This window comes from Lynx canadensis, chromosome E1 (genome assembly GCF_007474595.2).
Source record: "Lynx canadensis isolate LIC74 chromosome E1, mLynCan4.pri.v2, whole genome shotgun sequence".
Lineage (NCBI taxonomy): Eukaryota > Metazoa > Chordata > Mammalia > Carnivora > Felidae > Lynx > Lynx canadensis.
Window position 1 is genome coordinate 38,917,785 of NC_044316.2, and position 18,802 is coordinate 38,936,586.

Sequence of the window (18,802 nt, forward strand, 5' to 3'; positions counted from 1 at the left end):
GTGACTCCAGAAAGATTTTGAACCAATCGTTGAACCATGCAGTTTGTAGTATTTTCTAATGAAGCTATTTTAAATGGTTGTTTTCTTTTTTTTTTTTAAGTTTTCTTTTTATTTTAAGAGAGACAGAGACCGTGAGTGGGGGGGAGGGTGCAGAGAGAGGGAGAGAGTGACAATCCCAAAAGGGCTCTGTGCAAAGCCTGAGCCAAAACCAAGAGTCGGACACTTAATAGACTGAGCCACCCAGGCACCCCTGGAATTTTTTTTTCTTAAAATAGGGAAAGAGAAGACAGAGTTCTCCCGGGCCAAATAGCTTATAAAAGTCTGGTGATGGGCAAAATGGTGAAATAGGTTAATTTTCTCAGCTGTGTCTGTGAAAGCAGAAGTTATGGGTATTCAGTTTCTATCACTAGAAATAGTTGTGAAATCTTGAAGCCCGGTAGATTCCAGGACAGAGTAATTTCACAGCGTGTTGTAGAATTTGACAAAGTATGGTTTGTTTTTAAAAGCTTCTGCATTGCCTACAAGATACCTTGAGGATTTGGGACATGAGCTTTGACACGTGGTATGGAAAAGGATGAAAATAGGATGGTCTTGGAGAATCTGAAGGTATGGTCTGGCATCCACAGACCTTGTTTGAGGATCTGGGGAAGATACCAGCAAAGGACTACTGCAGGCCCAATCTGAGCTGCCCCCTGTTTTTGTAGTTTATTAGGACACAACCATGCCCATTTGTTTCCATATTATTTATAGTTGCTTTCAGCTACAAAAGCAGAATGGTATAGTTTCTACAGGGATCATATGGCCTGGAAAGCCTAAAATATTAGCTACCTGGGCTTTTACTGAGAAAGTTGGCCAATCTTGGCCTAGGGTCTAAGTGTGTGAAGGAAACCAGAAGAGGCTTGTACTGATTTGCACACATACCTTCCTTCAAAATCTGTAGTATGTCCATTAATATTAGCAGTCGGTGTGTCCATGCTGATCATCATTTATAGCCACAGAAGCAGATTCTGCCCTGTGTACAAACTTTCCTTTGATTTTATGTGTTGATCATTTGAATGATGTGTCTATACATTTAACTAAAGTTTCATTTTGGCCCGTGTCCCATAATACATTTCTTTTTTTCTTTTCTTTTTAAATTTTTTTTTTATTTACGTTTATTTATTTTTGAGACAGAGAGAGACAGAGCATGAACGGGGGAGGGGCAGAGAGAGAGGGAGACACAGAATCGGAAGCAGGCTCCAGGCTCCGAGCCGTCAGCCCAGAGCCCGACGCGGGGCTCGAACTCACGGACCGCAAGATCGTGACCTGAGCTGAAGTTGGACGCTCAACCGACTGAGCCACCCAGGCGCCCTTCTTTTCTTATTAAAATTTACATTCACGTTAGTTAGCATATAGTGCAACAGTTATTTCAGGGGTAGATTCCTTAATGCCCCTTACCCATTTAGCCCATGCCCCCTCCCACAACCCCTCCAGTAACCCTTTGCTTGTTCTCCATACTTGAGTCTCTTATATTTTGTCCCCCTCTCTGTTTTTATATTATTTTTGCTTCCCTTCCCTTGTGTTCATCTGTTCTGTGTCTTAAAGTCCTCATATGAGTGAAGTCATATATTTGTCTTTCTCTGACTAATTTTGCTTAGCATAATACCCTCTAGTTCCATCCACGTAGTTGCAGATGGCAAGATTCCATTTTTTATTGCCGAGTAATACTCCACTGTATATATATACACCATATCTTCTTTATCCATTTATCCATCCATGAACATTTGGACTCTTTCCATATTTTGGCTATTGTTGACAGTGCTGCTATAAACACTGGGGTGCATGTGCCCCTTCAAAACAGCATACCTGTCTCCCTTGGATAAATCCTTAGTAGTGCAATTGCTGGGTCATAGGGCAGTTCTATTTTTAACTTTTTGAGGAAGCTCCATACTGTTTTCCAGAGTGGCTGCACCAGTTTGCATTCCCACCAGCAGTACAAAAGAGATCCTCTTTCTCCACATCCTTGCCAACATCTGTTGTTGCCTGAGTTGTTAATGTTAGCCATTCTGGCAGGTGTGAGGTGGTATCTTATTGTGGTTTTGATTTGTAGTTCCCAGATGATGAGTGATGTTGAACGTTTGTTCATGTGTTGGTTGGCCATCTGGATGTCTTCTTTGGAGAAGTGTCTATTCATGTCATTTGCCCATTTCTTCACTGGATTATTTGTGTTTTGGGTGTTGAGTTTGATAAGTTCTTTATAGATTTTGGATACTAACCCTTTATCTGATATGTTGTTTGCAAACATCTTCTCCCGTTACATCAGTTGCCTTTTAGTTTTGCTGATTGTTTCCTTTGCTGTTCAGAGCTTTTTATTTTGATGAGGTCCCAATAGTTCATTTTTGCTTTTGTTTCCCTTGCCTCTGGAGACATGTTGAGTAAGAAGTTGCTGCTGCCAAGATCAAAGAGGTTTTTGCCTGCTTTCTCCTCGAGGATTTTTATGGCTTCCTGTCTTACATTTAGGTCTTTCATCCATTTTGAGTTTATTTTTGTGTATGGTGTAAGAAATATACCACATGCAGGTTCATTTTTCTGTGTGTTGCTCTCCAGTTTTCCCAGCACCACTTGCTGAAGAGACTGTCTTTATTCCATTGGATAGTCTTTCTGCTTTCTCAAAGATTAGTTGGCCATAAGTTTGTGGGTCCATTTCTGGGTTCTCTGTTCTGTTCAATTGATCTGAGTATCTGTTTTTGTGTCAGTACCATACTGTCTTGATGATTACAGCTTTGTAATACAGCTTGAAGTCCAGGATTGTGATGCCTCCTGCTTTGGTTTTCTTTTTCAAGATTGCTTTGGCTATCTTGAAATTTCCATATAAATTTTCTGGTTCCATATAAATTTTAGGATCATTTGTTCTAGCTCTGTGAAGAATGCTGGTGTTATTTTGATAGGAATTGCATTGAATATGTAGATTGCTTTGGGTAGTATTAACCTTTTAGCAATATTTGTTCTTCCTATCCAGGAGCATGGAATCTTTTTCCATTTTTTTGTGTCTTCTTCCATTTCTTTCATAAGCTCTCTATGGTTTTCAGTGTATAAATTTTTCACCTTTTTGGTCAGATTTATTCCTAGGTATTTTATGGTTTTGGTGCAATTGTAAATGAGATCGATTCCTTGATTTCTCTTTCTGTTGCTTCATTGTTGGTGTATAGGAATGCAACCGATTTCTGGGCATTGATTTTATATCTTGCAACCTTGCTGAATTCATGAATCAGGTCTAGCAGTTTTTTGGTGGAATCTTTTGGGTTTTCCATATAGAGTATCATGTCATCTGTGAAGAGTGAAAGTTTGACCTCCTCCTGGCCAATTTGGATGCCTTTTATTTCTTTGTGTTGTCTGATTGCTGAGGCTAAGACTTCCAATACTGTGTTGACTAACAATGGCGAGAGTGGTCATCCCTGTCCTGTTCCTGACCTTAGGGGGAAAGCTCTCAGTTTTTCCCCATTGAGGATGTTAGTGTTGGGTCTTTCATATATGGCTTTTATGATCTCGAGGTATGATCCTTTTATTCCTACTTTCTGAGGGCTTTTATCAAGAAAGGATGCTGTATTTTGTCAAACGCTTTCTCTGCATCTATTGAGAGGACCATATGGTTCTTGAACTTTCTTTTGTTGATGTGATGACTCACATTGATTGTTTTGTGGGTATTGAAACAGACCTGCATCCCGGGAATAAATCTCACTTGGTTGTGGTGGATAATTTTTTTAATGTTTTGTTGGATCTGGTTGACTAATATCTTGTTGAGGATTTTTGCATCCATGTTCATCAGGGAAATTGGTCTATAGTTTGCCTTTTTAGTTGCATCTTTGTCTGGTTATGGAATCAAGGTAATGCTGGCTTCATAGAAAGAGTTTGGAAGTTTTCCTTCCATTTCTATTTTTTTGGAACAGCTTCAAGAGAATAGGTGTTAACTCTTCCTTAAATGTTTGGTAGAATTCCCCTAGAAAGCCATTTGGCCCTGGACTCTTGTTTTTTGGGAGATTTTTGATTATTAATTTGATTTCTTTACTGGTTATGGGTCTGTTCAAATTTTCTATTTCTTCCTGTTTCAGTTTTGGTAGTGTATATGTTTCTAGTAATTTGTCCATTTCTTCCAGATTGCCCATTTTATTGGCATATACTTGCTCATAGTATTCTCTTATTGTTTTTATTTCTGCTGTGTTGGTTGTGATCTCTTTCATTCTTGATTTTATTTATTTGGGTTCTTTCCTTTTTCTTTTTGATCAAACTGGCTAGTAAACCACTAGCCAGTCAATTTTGTTAATTCTTTCAAAGAACCAGCTTCTGGTTTCATTGATCTGTTCTGGGGTTTTTTTTGTTTTTTGTTTTTTGTTTTTTGTTTTTTTTTTTGATTTGATAGCGTTAATTTCTGCTCTAATCTTTATTATTTCCTGTCTTCTGCTGGTTTGTGGTTTTATTTGCTGTTCTTTTTCCAGTTCTTTAAGGTTTCAGGTTAGGTTGTGTATCTGAGACCTTTCTTCCTTCTTTAGGAAGGCCTGGATTGCTATATACTTCCTTCTTATGACCACCTTTGCTGTGTCCCAGTGGTTTTGGGTTGTGGTGTTATCATTTTCATTGGCTTCCATGTACTTTTTAATTTCCTCTTTAACTTCTTGGTTAGCCCATTCATTCTTTGGTCGCCAAGTATTTGTTACGTTTCCAAATTTTTCCTTGTGTTTGATTTTGAGTTTCATAGCATTGTGGTCTGAAAATTTGCATGGTATGATCTCGATCTTTTTGTACTTGTTGAGGGCTGATTTGTGTCCCAGTATGTGGTCTATTCTGGAGAACGTTCCATGTGTACTGGAGAAGAATGTATATCCTGCTGCTTTAGGATGAAATGTTCTGAATATATCTGTTAAGTCCATCTGGTCCAGTGTGTCATTCAAAGCCATTGTTTCCTTGTTGGTTTTCTGATTAGATGATCTGTCCATTGCTGTGAGTGGGGTGTTGAAGTCCCCTACTATTATGGTATTATTATCAACGAGTTTCTTTATGTTTGTGATTGATTGATATATTTGGGTGCTCTCACATTTGTAGCATAAATTTTTCAATTGTTAGGTCTTATTGGTGGATAGACCCCTTGATTATCATATAATGCCCTTCTTCATCTCTTGTTACAGTCTTTATTTTAATGTCTAGATAGTCTGATGTAAGTATGGCTACTCCGGCTTTCTTTTGTTGACCAATATCATGATAGATGGTTCTCCATCCCCTTACTTTCAATCTGAAGGTGTCTGTAGGTCTAAAGTGGGTCTCTTGTGAATAGCATATAGATGGATCTTGTTTTCTTATCCATTCTATTACCCTATGTCTTTTGATTGGAGCATTGAGTCCATTGATGTTTAGAGTGAGTACTGAAAGATATGAATTCATTGCCATTATGATGCTTGTAGAGTTGGAATTTCTGGTGGTGTTCTCTGGTCCTTTCTAGTCTTTGTTGCTTTTGGTATGTATGTATGTATGTATGTATGTATGTATTTCATCTTTTCTCCCCTCAGAGAGTCCCCCTTAAAATTTCTCGCAGGGCTGGTTTAGTGGTCTCAAACTCCTTTAATTTTTGTTCGTCTGGGAAACTTTTATTAGTCTTTCCTATTTTGAATGACCGCCTTGCTGGATAAAGATTTCTTGGCTGCATATTTTTCTGATTCAGCATATTGAATATATCCTGCCACTCTTTTCTGGCCTGCCAAGTTTCTGTGGATAGGTCTGCTGCAAACTTGATCTGTCTTCCCTTGTAGGTTAAGGACTTCTTTTCCCTTGCTGCTTTCATGATTCTTTCCTTGCCTGAGTATTTTGTGAATTTGACTATGATATGACTTGTTAATGGTTGGTTTTTTTGTTGACTCTAATGTGAGTCCTCTGTGCTTCCTGGATTTTGATGTCTGTATCTTTCCCCAGGTTAGGAAAGTTTTCTGCTATGATTTGCTCACATAACCTTTCTATCCCTGTTTCTCTCTCTTCCTCTTCTGGGACCCCTATGATTCTGATGTTGTTCTTTTTAAATGAGTCACTGATTTCTCTATTTCTTAAATCGTGCTCTTTTGCCTTAGTCTCCCTCTTTTTTTCTGCTTCATTATTTTCCATAAGTTTTTCCTCTATATCGCTGATTCTCTGCTCTGCCTCATCTATCCTTGCTGCCGTTGGCATCCATTTGAGATTGCAGCTCAGTTATAGCATTTTTTATCTCATCCTGACTAGCTTTTACTTCTTTTATCTCTGCAGAAAAGGATTCTAATCTATTTTCGACTCCAGCGAGTTTTCTTATTATCGTGATTCTAAATTCTGGTTCAGACCTCTTGCTTGTATCTGTGTTAGTTAAGTCCCTGGCTTTTGTTTCTTCCTGCTCTTTCTTTTGGGGTGAGTTCCTTCATTTCTTCATCTTGAAGGGAGAAAAAGAATTAATGAGGTAAAAAATTTAAAAATTAAAAAAAGTTAAAATTAAAAAATTAAACACACACACACACAATCTAATAAATGATGCTAGATCCTAGGTGTGTTTTGGTCTGGGTGTTGACAAGGGCTTGATAGATTAGAGAAAAAAGGGGAAAGAAAAAAAAAGGAAATCACTGGAAAATTTGAAAAAATGAATACTGAAATAAAATGAAATGATGGAAGTAAAATAGAATTTGAAAAAATTTACACAAAAGTAAAAAGTATAGTAGAAAAAAATTAAAAATCTTTTTAATAAAAATTGAAAATAAAAATAAATTGTTTCTGTATTCAAGAAAAGAAACGAAAAAAAGAAAAAAAAAGAAAATTGAATAGATGGACCAGCGAACAGATTGAAATACAATTGAAATTACTTCATTTTCCCCTAGAAGTCAAACTATGAAGTGCTTTATAGCCCATAAACTAAGCAGGCGGAGAACACTCTTCTGTGTTCCTGAAGAGTGAGATTGGCCCCGTTGGGCAGGGCTTAGTGTAATGGCTCTGTTCTCTACTAGATGGCGCTGCCTAGCTTACTGGGATGGATTGTTGTTGCGCATGTAGGTGTGTATGCGCATGCGCGGGAGCAGTGAAAATGGCGTCACCCAGCTACCCAGTCTCTGGTATCGGATCTCTGCTCTCCCTGACCAGCAAGCCTGCACCTGTCCTTTGTCTTCGGCCTCCATCCACTCCCTGTTTTTACACTATCTGTGACCAAGCCCCAGGCAGCACCTCCTTCCTGAGTTTTATCTCAGATGCGGCTGTGTTTCCCGACCCCTTTCTTCTGAGGGACTGCGGCTTTGACCCGTTCTGCCCCTCTGCTGAGGGTCTCACCGAGCAATGGCCGGGTGCCAGCTGCACCCAGGAACATTCACGGGACCATGCTGCTGCCAATGCTCAGAGATTGCGGCAGGGTGCCAGCCTGCCCCAGAAAAAGTTCACACACGATTGTGTAGCAGCAGCATTTCAGGGATTATGGCAAATCACAAAGTGCATCTGGCACCGGGCTTCACCCCCAGCAACTTTGTTCCAGCACCAGCGAATGTGGTTGTTCTCCCGGGTCCACTGGGCCCTTCCCTTTGGGGGACCCACACAGCCTCTACCAGGTGTCCTCCCAGCAGGGGAACCACCGCTCCCTGTGTGTCTCGAAGACCCTCCAGACTTCATTCTGCTCCTGGGGATTCGCCCTTCTCACCAGAGCACTGCCAGGTATCGAGCTGCGGCGTTTCAGACTCTATAGAGTCTTAATAGAATTTCAACCCTCTCCTTTCTCCTTTCTCCCTTTTTAGTTCAGTCCCTGAGGCTGTTTCCACTTTTCCACTTTCTCTCCAGCTGCTTTTGGGGGGTGCTTTTCCTGTATCCCCCCGTCTCCATCCTCTCTTTACATGAAAAAGCGGCTCCTTGCCCTCTGTGGCTTCTCTCTCCCCCAGTTCACCTCTCTGCATCCGTACCTGCTGAGTTCTGGGGTTTAGGTTGTGCAGATTATGTTAATCCTCAAATCAGTTTTCTAGGTGTGCAGGATGGCTTAGCGTTGAGCTGGCTGTATTTCATGGACGTGAGACACACAAAAAACCTTCCATGCTGTTCTGCCATCTTGGCTCCTCCTCTCCATAATACATTTCCACTTGACACTTTCAAATTAATTTAAGCATTTTTTTTTTTTTTTACTTTAGAGAACACTTTTGTAATTTGAAAACTATCATGGTAGAACAGTTCAAATTAGGTAACTCACTGGGAAAGAATAATTTAGCAGCAATTGAAGAATTTGGAAAATTTCTTTACCATTTGTGTTTTGAACTATTACTTAATCACCATCAGCTATAACTGTCCTCACAAATTCCCAATGACAATTTTCATCCGAATGGCATTGTATATTTGAGTAGTGCTTTGTCAAATATTTTCACACGTATATTATTTCAAACAACTCTGTGCTGTAATCAAGGTAGGAATATTGCCAAGCATCACCTTTCCTTTGTTTTCAAGTGTGAACACTGAGGCTTAGGGGACTCAAGTAATTCCTTTCTGGTCACATGGGGAATTAGTGATGGTGCCTGGGCTAGGATCCTATAATCATTAGTAATTGGAATGATTCTTTACTTTTGTATTTGTATTTTGACATATGCAAAAGTCAGAGACTCCAGAATATTAAGTTCTATTCACCGTAAAATGAGGATAAAATCTTGTAGAACTGCTGTAAAGTTTGGAGATTATGTACAACTTTGCTGAGTACAGTGCCAAGGGCAGAGTAAACATTTTGCAAATTATAGCTACTGTTACACTTTTCCCAGGATGGTGGGATTATTTTGATTCTCTTAATTAGAATATACCATTTATTCGACTATACCATTCTTAACTTCTCTTTTGCAAAAAAAAGTATAAAAACTGTTCTGTCTCCACCATACTTGCACATTTCTTCATTCCCCAAGTGAGCTAATAATATCAGAACAATTAAACTTAATACAATGTATCAGACTCAAATAAAATGCAACTTTCAAGTTCATGTTTCAGGGTTTTTTTTTTATTGTAGTGGTATCATTTACTCTGGTAAATTCATATCCCAATTTAAAATGCCCCAAAGCAAATAAAACTTTTTTATAAAGTCAAGTACTGTATTTTAAAATGTACATGTTATACACACAAGAGCTGCATAGTGGAATTACTATAACAAGCAGTTACATTCATGACGCCCAGTACTGTTTTTAACACTGCATATAGATTACGCTGGATACATTGTTTTATTATGCTTACTGTTGCTTAGTACAGTAACTTTAATACAATAGCTTATACGATTGCATTTTTCCAAAGCATTGATAAAGTTTGTAGCATAGCATGTAACTAATATTGAATGAAAACACTTATGTACAGGATGTATTTTATGTCAGATGCTTGCACAAGAATAAGCATTTAACATGCCGTTGTATCCTTGACAAAACAAAATCATCCCTTCTGCTAAATAGGATAAGACAGGCTAAAAGGAATCTAAAGTAATTGAAAAAGAAAATTTAAAATTTTATATCCCTGTATTATGTTAAAGATTATTTAACACAATTTTCTCCTGGTTAAAATATACATTTTGTTCTGTTTGAAGTGATAGAGAGAGAGAGAGAGAGAGAGAGAGAGAGAGAGAGAGAGATTGCAGAGGCTATACTAAAAATGCTAAATGAGCTGTAGCCCTTATATGACACTTTAGCTGGGAAAAAGTATGGTGAGTTGTACTCAACATTTTTTCTGCTTAGAAAAAAAGTGATAGCCTATAAATTTCTAATGTTTTAAAACAGGTATTATTATTTAAGGTCTTAAAATAAATAAATATGCCTGTATTAAACAAATTAGGTTGTTTAAAAAACTTTGCAACAATACTTGACTTATTCACAAATATATTTTCTGTCCATATTTATTACAGTTTGAACAATTTAAAAACATAAATCCTGCAAATAGCTTAGATAACAATACTGTTATCATAGTTCACATAAATGATTGCAAGAAATATTTATAATACTTTTTATAGTATCTTATCTAATGCTCACACTGAATATCCAAATTAGTCACATTGAGCTTGACAGATGGAAAAGTTGGGATGGTGAGATTGGAGAACTATTCTAGTAACCATAGCAACGAGATTTTCATCTTTTGTTTGTGCCGCTGGCCTTCTGATTTTTTTGTGGGGGAGGACACAACCTTCAAGTTCTTTGAATAAAGTTACTCTTCTGGAAATCAGATAATGATTACAAAAAGCTTTTGTATGAAGATTAACTTAATTTTATTTAATCATCAAATTAGCGAGGGGTGTGTTCTATAGCTTGCTCAGAACTGCTCATGGAAAGTAACTTTTTTTTCTAAGTGTGCAAATAATTGTCTCAAAAAAAGTTTTTTTTAGTTATGTGAATAGTGAGTCCTCTTTAAAAGTTTGTTTATAATTGTTTTCCTTTCTAAGTAGAAAAATCTTTTTAGATATAACCAGTCATGGAATAATGATGCATAAGTTAGTAGGATTCTTAATGTGATACAATCATACTTAAACAAACTGTTCTTTTTCCCTAGAATTTTTGGCCAGTTGAGTGAAATTTCAAAGATTTAAGCCAGCTTAACACTTACAGTCTCCGATAACATTTCAAGGAAAAAAGAGAAGACTGTGTGGAGTAAATAAAATAGAAACCATACTGAATTTCTGATTTTATTTTTAAGCTCCCCCTCTTCAAAGAATACATCCATAATTAGATTCAGAGAAATTTTGTTCCTTACAAAAGGAACAAATTTTCTGAAGAGAATTGCACATTGATCATAACATACACACTTAATAATTGGGACAGAGGGTGATCAGTATGGCTTACCCTATGGCCTACCCTTGGTCCACCCTAATGTCATTTTCAAATCAAGTCAAATATTGTCTTTGGATTAATTAGCTCCGGATGGAGGTTTGATAGAGGGGATACTACATGATCTTCTCATGATAAGCCTGACTTCTATATCTGGTAGATTATCCTGCTTAGTCTGTAAACACCCTTCATCAGTGGCTGCTAAATGAAGGTCAAAACGAAGAGAAACAGATTTTTTCCTTAATCGAGGGTTGTCTTTAAAGAAGGAGCCTTCCCATTCCTTAATAACTTCATCCACTTTCTCTGTCCTGAAATGATAAAATAAACCTTTCCATATAAAGAAGGATGGATCTATTAAAAATACCTAATATGTATTCCATATGAAAAAGAAATCAAGAAATTTGCATAGTTCATAACTGACACATTTTGGATTATAACTCACAATTGACATAGTGAAATTTATAATTTACATACTTTAAAAATCAAATGAATATAATTTCCAAGGAATTCTATGCAATTCACATGTTTTGGTTATAATTTTAGAAAAATGGTGAATTAAGGGTTGAGTACTCCTTCCTCTGGGTTTTTGTTTATATATATCTAGTCATGCCGGATTTAAAAAAATCACAGCATATTAAAATTATGTTTGGAAACATGCAAAGATCACCGAGATTACACAAGTGAAGTTAATTTCTTTGCGTGTGTTTATTGTTTCTTAGTCAAAATTATTTTACTTACTGAATTGTGCCACGAGCCTCTGTGCTTTCCTTCACAACATTTCCATTCAGTAATGCTTGTTTGGTCACTGTTTCCACTTTTTCGTTTTCATACTTTTGTGGGAGTTTGGTTGAGAAAGATATTTCATTTATAATGGCTGTGTAAATATTAACATGAAATATTCAATCACAATGTTGTAATACTAGTCAGTCAATTTCTGTGTCAAAGTTTACTCAAACATTGCTTGTTTTTGCTACTGTACAGTATTTATTTATAATCCCTATAAATGACGTTTTACTTTTCAAGTCATTTACTTATATCAGAAACTCACCTGAAGGTAAAACAAAACCAACTCTACTTGTCGTAGGTTTTTGTTCTTTTTTCTCACCTTGGATACAACCATAATATCTGAAATTGGAAAGAATCATATTATAGAAGCAAGACCATATTAGCCTTTAATTGAAACAAATGCTCGCCAATAAGAGAATGGATAAATTGTAGTATATTCATACAATGGAAGTACTACTTAGCAGTGAAAATAAATGAACTAAAAGTACACTGTATCTTTTTTTAAATTTTTAAAAATGTTTATTTATTTTTGAGAGAAAGCAGAGATGGAGAGACAGAGCGTGATGGGGAAGGGGCAGAGAGAGGGAGACACAGAATCTGAAGCAGGCTCCAGGCTCTGAGCTGTCAGCACAGAGCCCAATGTACACCTTGAACTCGGGAATGGCAAGCTCATGACCTAGGCCCAAGTTGGACACTTAACCAACTGAGCCACCAAGGCGCCCCAGGGTACACTGTACCTTTATGGATGAATCTCCCAAGTATAACATTGAATGGGGGTGGGGGGAGGTAATTTGTAGGTAATTTTATAAAGGTTAAAATAACACACGGGGCACCTGGGTAGCTCAGTTGGTTAAGTGTCTGACTTCGGCCCAGGTCATGATCTCACAGTTTGTGAGTTTGAGCCCTGTGTCAGGTTCTGTGCTGACAGTTCAGAGCCTGGAACCTGTTTCAGATCTTGTGTCCCTCTCTCTCTGCCCCTTCCCCACTTGCATTCTCTCTCTCTCTCTCAAAGAAATAAACATTAAAAAGATAATAATAATAAAATAACATGCAAAATATCTTCACTTTTTGCTTAGGGATACATATCTACATATTAGTATAAAGGAATGTGTGAGACTGAGAAGCATCAACTTCAGGATCCAGGTTAGACTGAGGGAAAAGGAGAAGATGGGGGGATGTGCTTAAGGTGTCTAGGGTCAGGGTGGAGAGGTCGCAACAATACTGTATACGTTTCATTTCTTGAGCTGGGGGAAGTGTGTACGTGAGGTTTGTGAGATTCTTCTTGATGCTTTCTCATGTATCTTAAATATAGCATAACGAAAATGTTTTAAGTTGTATTAAAGGAATACGGGTTTAAAGACCACTTTATCATCATCTTGAATGATCAGGCATTTAATAAAATCCACCACCACTTATTATATTTAATGACAAATTATATGTGTGTGTATATGTTTATATAGCACTCTTTTAAGCACTATACAAACATTAATCTATTTAATCCACAAGGGAACCCTATGAGGTAGGTAATATTATTCCCATTTTATGGATGAAAAAACCCCGAGGCACAGAGAGGTTCAGTAACTTGCCTCGTGTCCCTCAGTTAGTAAGCGGTAGATTTGGAATTCATTTTGTGTTTTTCAAAGCTTTAATAAATGTCAAGACACTTAATAAATGTCAAGACTTATAGGTTAAAGTAGTTTCCTCTAATTTTGTAGAGGACTAAGAATTCTGAAGCAAGCAAGAATGAAAGTTTCTTTCCACGGGAACACGGAAAATTGGAGGTTGTGCTGTGTTCAGAGCCATGTGACCTTATACGTGATTACAGATTATGAAACTGTAAATTAGTAAGAATTTCTCTTGTGATATTTTGATACCTTTTGTTATCAGGACATCTGGAAGACTTTCAAAACATGTGCTCAGAACTAAACTTCTTATGGTTGTAACATAATCCTGTTTTATTATTATTATTAATTATTATTATCATTATTAATTTTGGCTTTTGATGTGTGATGGGAGTGGGCCTTGGGTGGGGAGATGTGGTCATAGGTGAATTTTCCAAGCTTTCTTTGTGGGTGGTCCATGGAAGACAGTGACTAATTCTAAAAGAGATGAATGGCAAGGAAAATGAGGAAGTTAAGAAAGGTCATTTTTGTAGCAACTGAGAATTATTTACAGTTTGTTCTAGGCTTGACACGCTCCTTGTTATAGCTAATGTGCCCGACTTTGGCCATTCTGTTCATAATTTTGGGAGGCTGAAAATAGTTCCTCCACATATTCTTTGCCTACTTAATCCTATTTTGTTTAGGAACTCAGTGAGCATGCTGTGGTGATGTTGGTTTTTTGTTTTTTTTTAATGAACTTAAAAAAATATTTATTTATTTTTGAGAGAGAGAGGGAGCAGGGGAAGGGCAGAGAGAGAGAGAGGGAGAGAGAGAATCTCAAGCAGGCTCCACACTGTCAGTGCAGAGCCTGATGGAGGGCATGACCTAAGCCAAAATCAAGAGTCCCACCTTAACCACCTGAGCCATGCAGGTGCCCTGGATGTTGGGGTTTTAGATGTGATTTCTAACTACCTCAACAAAGATGTAAGTGACTCTGTATTTCTGGCCACTTGTCATTAAGTACTGTATATGGAATTAGGTACCTGATTTCTTCCTTTTCTAGGAGGCGGCGATAAGTGGCGATTTCTTGTTCTAGCCTCATCTTTGTGTTGAGAAGCATCTCGTGCTCTTGAAGCTGCTTTTCGATGCCGCGCCTTACTTCCTGTAGCTCTTTTTCTAGTCCTTCGATCACAGCTTCTAGGTCTTGCAACTGCATCTGGTAATGCTGCTCGCTGGCATGTAGGGAGTTTTCAAGGCCCCTTTCCTGTTTTATACAGATTGTCATCAGTGAATCAGTGCAACAAAATGTGTTTCTGAATCTGATGTGTAATGTCTTCATTCGATTGTGTTCTTTCTTAAAGGTTTGCAATCGTAGTATATCACTTATGCAAGAGATGTTTTCTTACAACTTTGTGTATGACTCAAATGACAAAAATCATAGCTAGAGAGCGTACTATTTCAAAGGAATCCTGTGATAGATAATTCTTAAAACAACAACAACAAAAATCTACAATGTAACTGACTTATCACTCTGATTTTTTGATTTTTAAAAATTGAAAATGTAGAATATCATATGTCAAAGCAGAGCAGGCTGCTTTTAAAGGCACGTTAGGAAAGCGTTTAAATATTTTTTTACTATTACAAGTCACAGGGGTGTAGATAGAAGACTCCCCACAGTTACAACTTTGGATAACGAAAAATGCTATGTTCTCCCATGCCAGAAATTAGAGAACCCCAGGATGATAAGCAAGGATTACTTTCTTTTTTATAGGCGTGAACCAAACCTCGAGTGAATTGCTAATAGCCGTGGCCACGATGGACGGAGCAGGGTAGTCGAACTAGCACCAGGGATAGATTTCAGTGGCCTTGATTTTCAGTTTCTCACTGGAAGTTAATAGGCATTATTCCTTTCTCTCTCTTAATCAGCAAATGCCTGGGGACTGAGTGGGCTGGTCACTTTTAAGATCAAGATGATTCTCACCACCGCCTGGAGAGATTCAATTTCCACTTGCAGGTGGTGCCACTGGCGTCGAGCTTCCTTGAGTTCTGCTTGAGCTGCTTTTAGAGCCTCTTCGTCTTTGTCCATTTTTTTGCTCATATCTTCTTCTAGCTTTAAGAAAGCCACCACCACCAAGAACAACAGACACAAAGAGCACTCTTGAAAATGAGACCTTTAAAAGTAAATCCTAAAAACATAATATAGGTGTCTCATTTTTTCTTTAACCTGTTAAATTTCAAATGTGTGTTCCAGTGCTTAGTTACTAATTAATCAGGTATGGGAGTGAGTGGATTGCATGCTGAGCTTTAGTTTTCTCAGGTATAAGATGAACCTTAGAAGTCTCTTCCTACTATGACAGTCTAGGAAATGCAGAGACAAATACATCTATTTTAATGAAAAGTAACAGCTTGCAGGATCTAAGCTTGAGACCTCTGATTCTGAACGTTCTATTATTTATGGCATTATTCAGGAAGAAGGATTGAAACTCAGCTATTATTTCGCCCCATATTTTCTTGTAGGCTGCTTTGTAAAAGCAGATAAACATCCATATACTCTAAACCAATCAATTCTGGGACTGGGTATATGGACGGGGATTAAACACTGCTGGAAAGTATATTATGAATAATTTAGAGAATTAAGTTATCATAGGCATTAGAAGCTCTAAAATAGACTTCCGTATAAAGAGAACCCACTGGTGATTTACCCTTTTCAAATGATCTTTTTGGAAAGCATGTTAATCTTGGGTATCTAGGGAAGTAGCAAAAATTACATCTTTAAAGATTGTTTTCTAAATGTCGACATATTAAATAATAAATGGAATATGTTATATTTGGCTTTAAATGTTCTTATGCTGATGTTCAAATCAAATGAAAGTATCTTTTGACAGAATTCTGAACATTTGGCCCCAAAAGCAGCAGGAGCAATGGAAGGAATTGATTGTATAATTTTTAAAGCAAAAATAACTTTTTAATGTTTTTATCAAAATGCATTTTGAAATAAAAAATTTTAATTTGATGACACAATAGCTATTTTTTAAAGCAAACATTGTAGTAAATGAACGTTTACAAACTTCAGGGCGAGGCATTAAAGAACAAAATTCATACATTTCTTTAGGTTTGTTGTATCACTTGCTCTTAGCGCTATGTTGGCAAAGTCAAGCAGCAGTACATACCAGAGCAATTACAAAACAGAATGTCAAGAACTTAGGAAATAGGAGAGCATAACAATGCTCGTGTCTGCCGGTCTTTTGGATTGTGTATGAAACTGGCAGCTATGTTCGCGTGGCAGCTGGAGTCCAAAGATGGCCTCCACTGAACCACACCTCCCCAAATTCATGTCCTCGTGTGGTCCCCTTCCAAACTGAATCTGGGCAGACCTGTGTCTTGCTTTAGCCAGTAGAATGTGGCAGAAGTGCCCATTCTAGCCCTAAACCTTAGAAAGCCCTGAAAGCTTGCACTCCTGTGCTTTTGGGAGTTCTGGGCCAGCACGTTAAGAAGTCTGGATACGCTGCTGGAGAGATCACGCACAGGCCAGATGGAGAGAGAGAAACAAACCCAATGGTCTCAGCTGAGCCAGCCTTCCCAAACCCCCCTGCCGAGGTTCCAGACACATGAGTGAGCCACCTTGGATGTCCTAGCCCAATTGTGCTCCACGATGATTATAGTCTCAGCCAACGTCATATGTAGCAGAAGAATCACCCCCACTGAACCCAGTCAACCCACAGAATCATGAGAGACAATGCCATCGTTTTAATCCACTGAATTTTGGGGTAGTTTACTCTACAACAATGAATCACCAAAAGCTTATGTTTCTTTATAATAATTAATCAGGCTTCTCTGAATTTCTGAATTCCTTGAAAGAAATCCTCTAAAGTAGACTGACGTTAAGAAGACTCGAAACAAGTTACTGCAACTTTTCCCTTTTACTTTAATTTACTCATTTTGGCATCATGACTTACAAACTAGATAACTTGTATTGGTACCATTGCAAAATAGTTTCTTTGATCCATAATTTTCAGAAATTGTCATCTATTAATTTTTTCCCTTCTCTTTGCAAAAGGTGAGTGAACTATTCCAGTACTTAAATATTCCAGTGACTTTGCTTGATTTAGGATACTGATCATTCTTTGTGAAGACTGAAAATATTACCCTGAGGTGCAATTTATATTGTTACCAAAAATGAACTGCTAATGAAATAAAGCCCTATGATTTCCTGGAAATATTTTTTCCCTTTCAGTGAGGTTCTTAAGTTCACTCTTTGCCATATTTGGGTGCCTGGACTAGAACTTGAACTCAGATATGATAGGTAAACGAAATAAACAAACAAACAAAAACCCCCAAATCCTGAATTTGTAAATTTTTGTTTCTAAATTATTTATTTGTGCATTTATTTAAACATTTGAGGTATTCATGAGTTGCTAAATGTGATTGTCACTTTAAAGCAAAGTAAGTCTATGAAATTGAGAGTCAGCCCTTATTTAACTTGGCTTTCTCTTTTTTTTCAGTGCTTAAATAGTTCATGGCTTGTCCAATAACTTGGACAATGTTATTGGAAATAAACATTTCTCATCTTGTAGTACACAAGCAAAACTGTATAAGTGGGGAGTCATTATCAATGTGGGGAATTTCGATTTGTCCCAATTTATACCACTGCTTCTGAATGCCATGTTCACATATTTAGGTAATTTCTATTTATAACAATCTGGTATAAAACTGAGCTCATTAAAACGATGATGGAAACCTTTCAGAAATATTTTACTTAGTTTTATTTCTACAAAGTATGCAAGCTAATAAATCTTACTAGAAAGCTTGCCATATTAAAGATGTTATTTAAACAATCTCTATAAATAACTCCATAATATCTTCAAAGGGTATTTGAAATACTTCCTTGCTGAAGGATGTCTAAAAGAGGTTAGAGTGCCCCATTTTATTGTATGTTGGCCCCATGTTTCGTTAATGATAGTAACCTCCTAATTGATACAAAAATCAAATGCATCAATTGACATTCATTGAATGGTCACTTAATAGTCTAATTAGAGCGTTTCCCCCTGTAGTCCAGTCACATTGCAGTAAAACCTAAATTCCTTCCCCAGTAGACGCTGCATTGAAAAGGAAATACTGTACCTCAGAGAGGCCGGGACAGGAATTGGATAGACATGGATTGTCTCCTTATCCTGGAAGGTGCCTGTCTGTATGAAATCATTACCTGGATCCTTGTTGAGAGCACGGTCTCTATCTGATTTCTCGTGAGGAGCTTTTCATAGTTTGCCCTGATCTCATTGAGTAGCTGGGACAGCTCCATTCTTTTCCCATCCTCCACCTTGGCTAAGTGAACCTTATCGATAGGATGAGTCGCTGCGGCAGAGCTGGTCTGTCTGCGTCGAGCAGAGAGCGAGAGCTCCGCGGAGCCTTAAAGACGCAGAGCTCCTTTTTCACAACCGCAGAAATTCCTGTGTCTCTAATCAATTGTGCAAATACTTGGCAAACCCTTTTCTCCTACTGTCGGTTTGGTAGATGTGTCAGACTCTCCATAAAGGAACAGAAAAAGGAAAACATCCGCAGTATTCTGAAATTGGTTCTCTGTAAAGTTGAGCCCTTGGCAGGGGGTGGGGGTGTGTGTGGGGTCAACTTACCTTG

The 18,802-nt window shown here is 37.7% G+C and overlaps 1 protein-coding gene across 3 annotated transcripts; it reads right to left on the reverse strand.

Moving 5' to 3' along the window:
- Positions 1-8,961: 8,961 nt before the first annotated feature.
- On the reverse strand, positions 8,962-18,555 carry KRT222 (keratin 222). Of its 3 annotated transcripts, none has more exons than XM_030296807.2 (6): positions 18,372-18,555; positions 15,150-15,278; positions 14,212-14,432; positions 11,830-11,906; positions 11,520-11,655; positions 8,962-11,089 (listed from the first exon to the last, which is right to left on the reverse strand). In XM_030296807.2, exons 1-6 carry the CDS (start codon positions 18,465-18,467, stop codon positions 10,861-10,863), a joined length of 888 nt encoding a protein of 295 aa, XP_030152667.1. In that variant the 5' UTR covers positions 18,468-18,555; the 3' UTR covers positions 8,962-10,860. The 3 variants fall into 3 exon arrangements, with proteins under 3 accessions (XP_030152667.1, XP_032447091.1, XP_032447090.1); XM_032591200.1 differs by having other exon boundaries at positions 15,150-15,274; positions 18,290-18,437; XM_032591199.1 differs by having other exon boundaries at positions 18,290-18,437.
- Positions 18,556-18,802: the final 247 nt, after the last annotated feature.

What these genes read in the sequence shown, in the direction of transcription:
- KRT222 (XM_030296807.2), bottom strand. Translation starts at nt 18,467, where the DNA reads ATGGAGCTGTCCCAGCTACTCAATGAGATCAGGGCAAACTATGAAAAG. An exon ending in TTGAATCTCTCCAGGCGGTG is followed by an intron (nt 14,433 to 15,149) that starts GTGAGAATCATC and finishes TGTATAAAACAG; the next exon opens with GAAAGGGGCCTTGAAAACTC. An exon ending in CTAGAAAAGGAAGAAATCAG is followed by an intron (nt 11,907 to 14,211) that starts GTACCTAATTCC and finishes TTCCAATTTCAG; the next exon opens with ATATTATGGTTGTATCCAAG.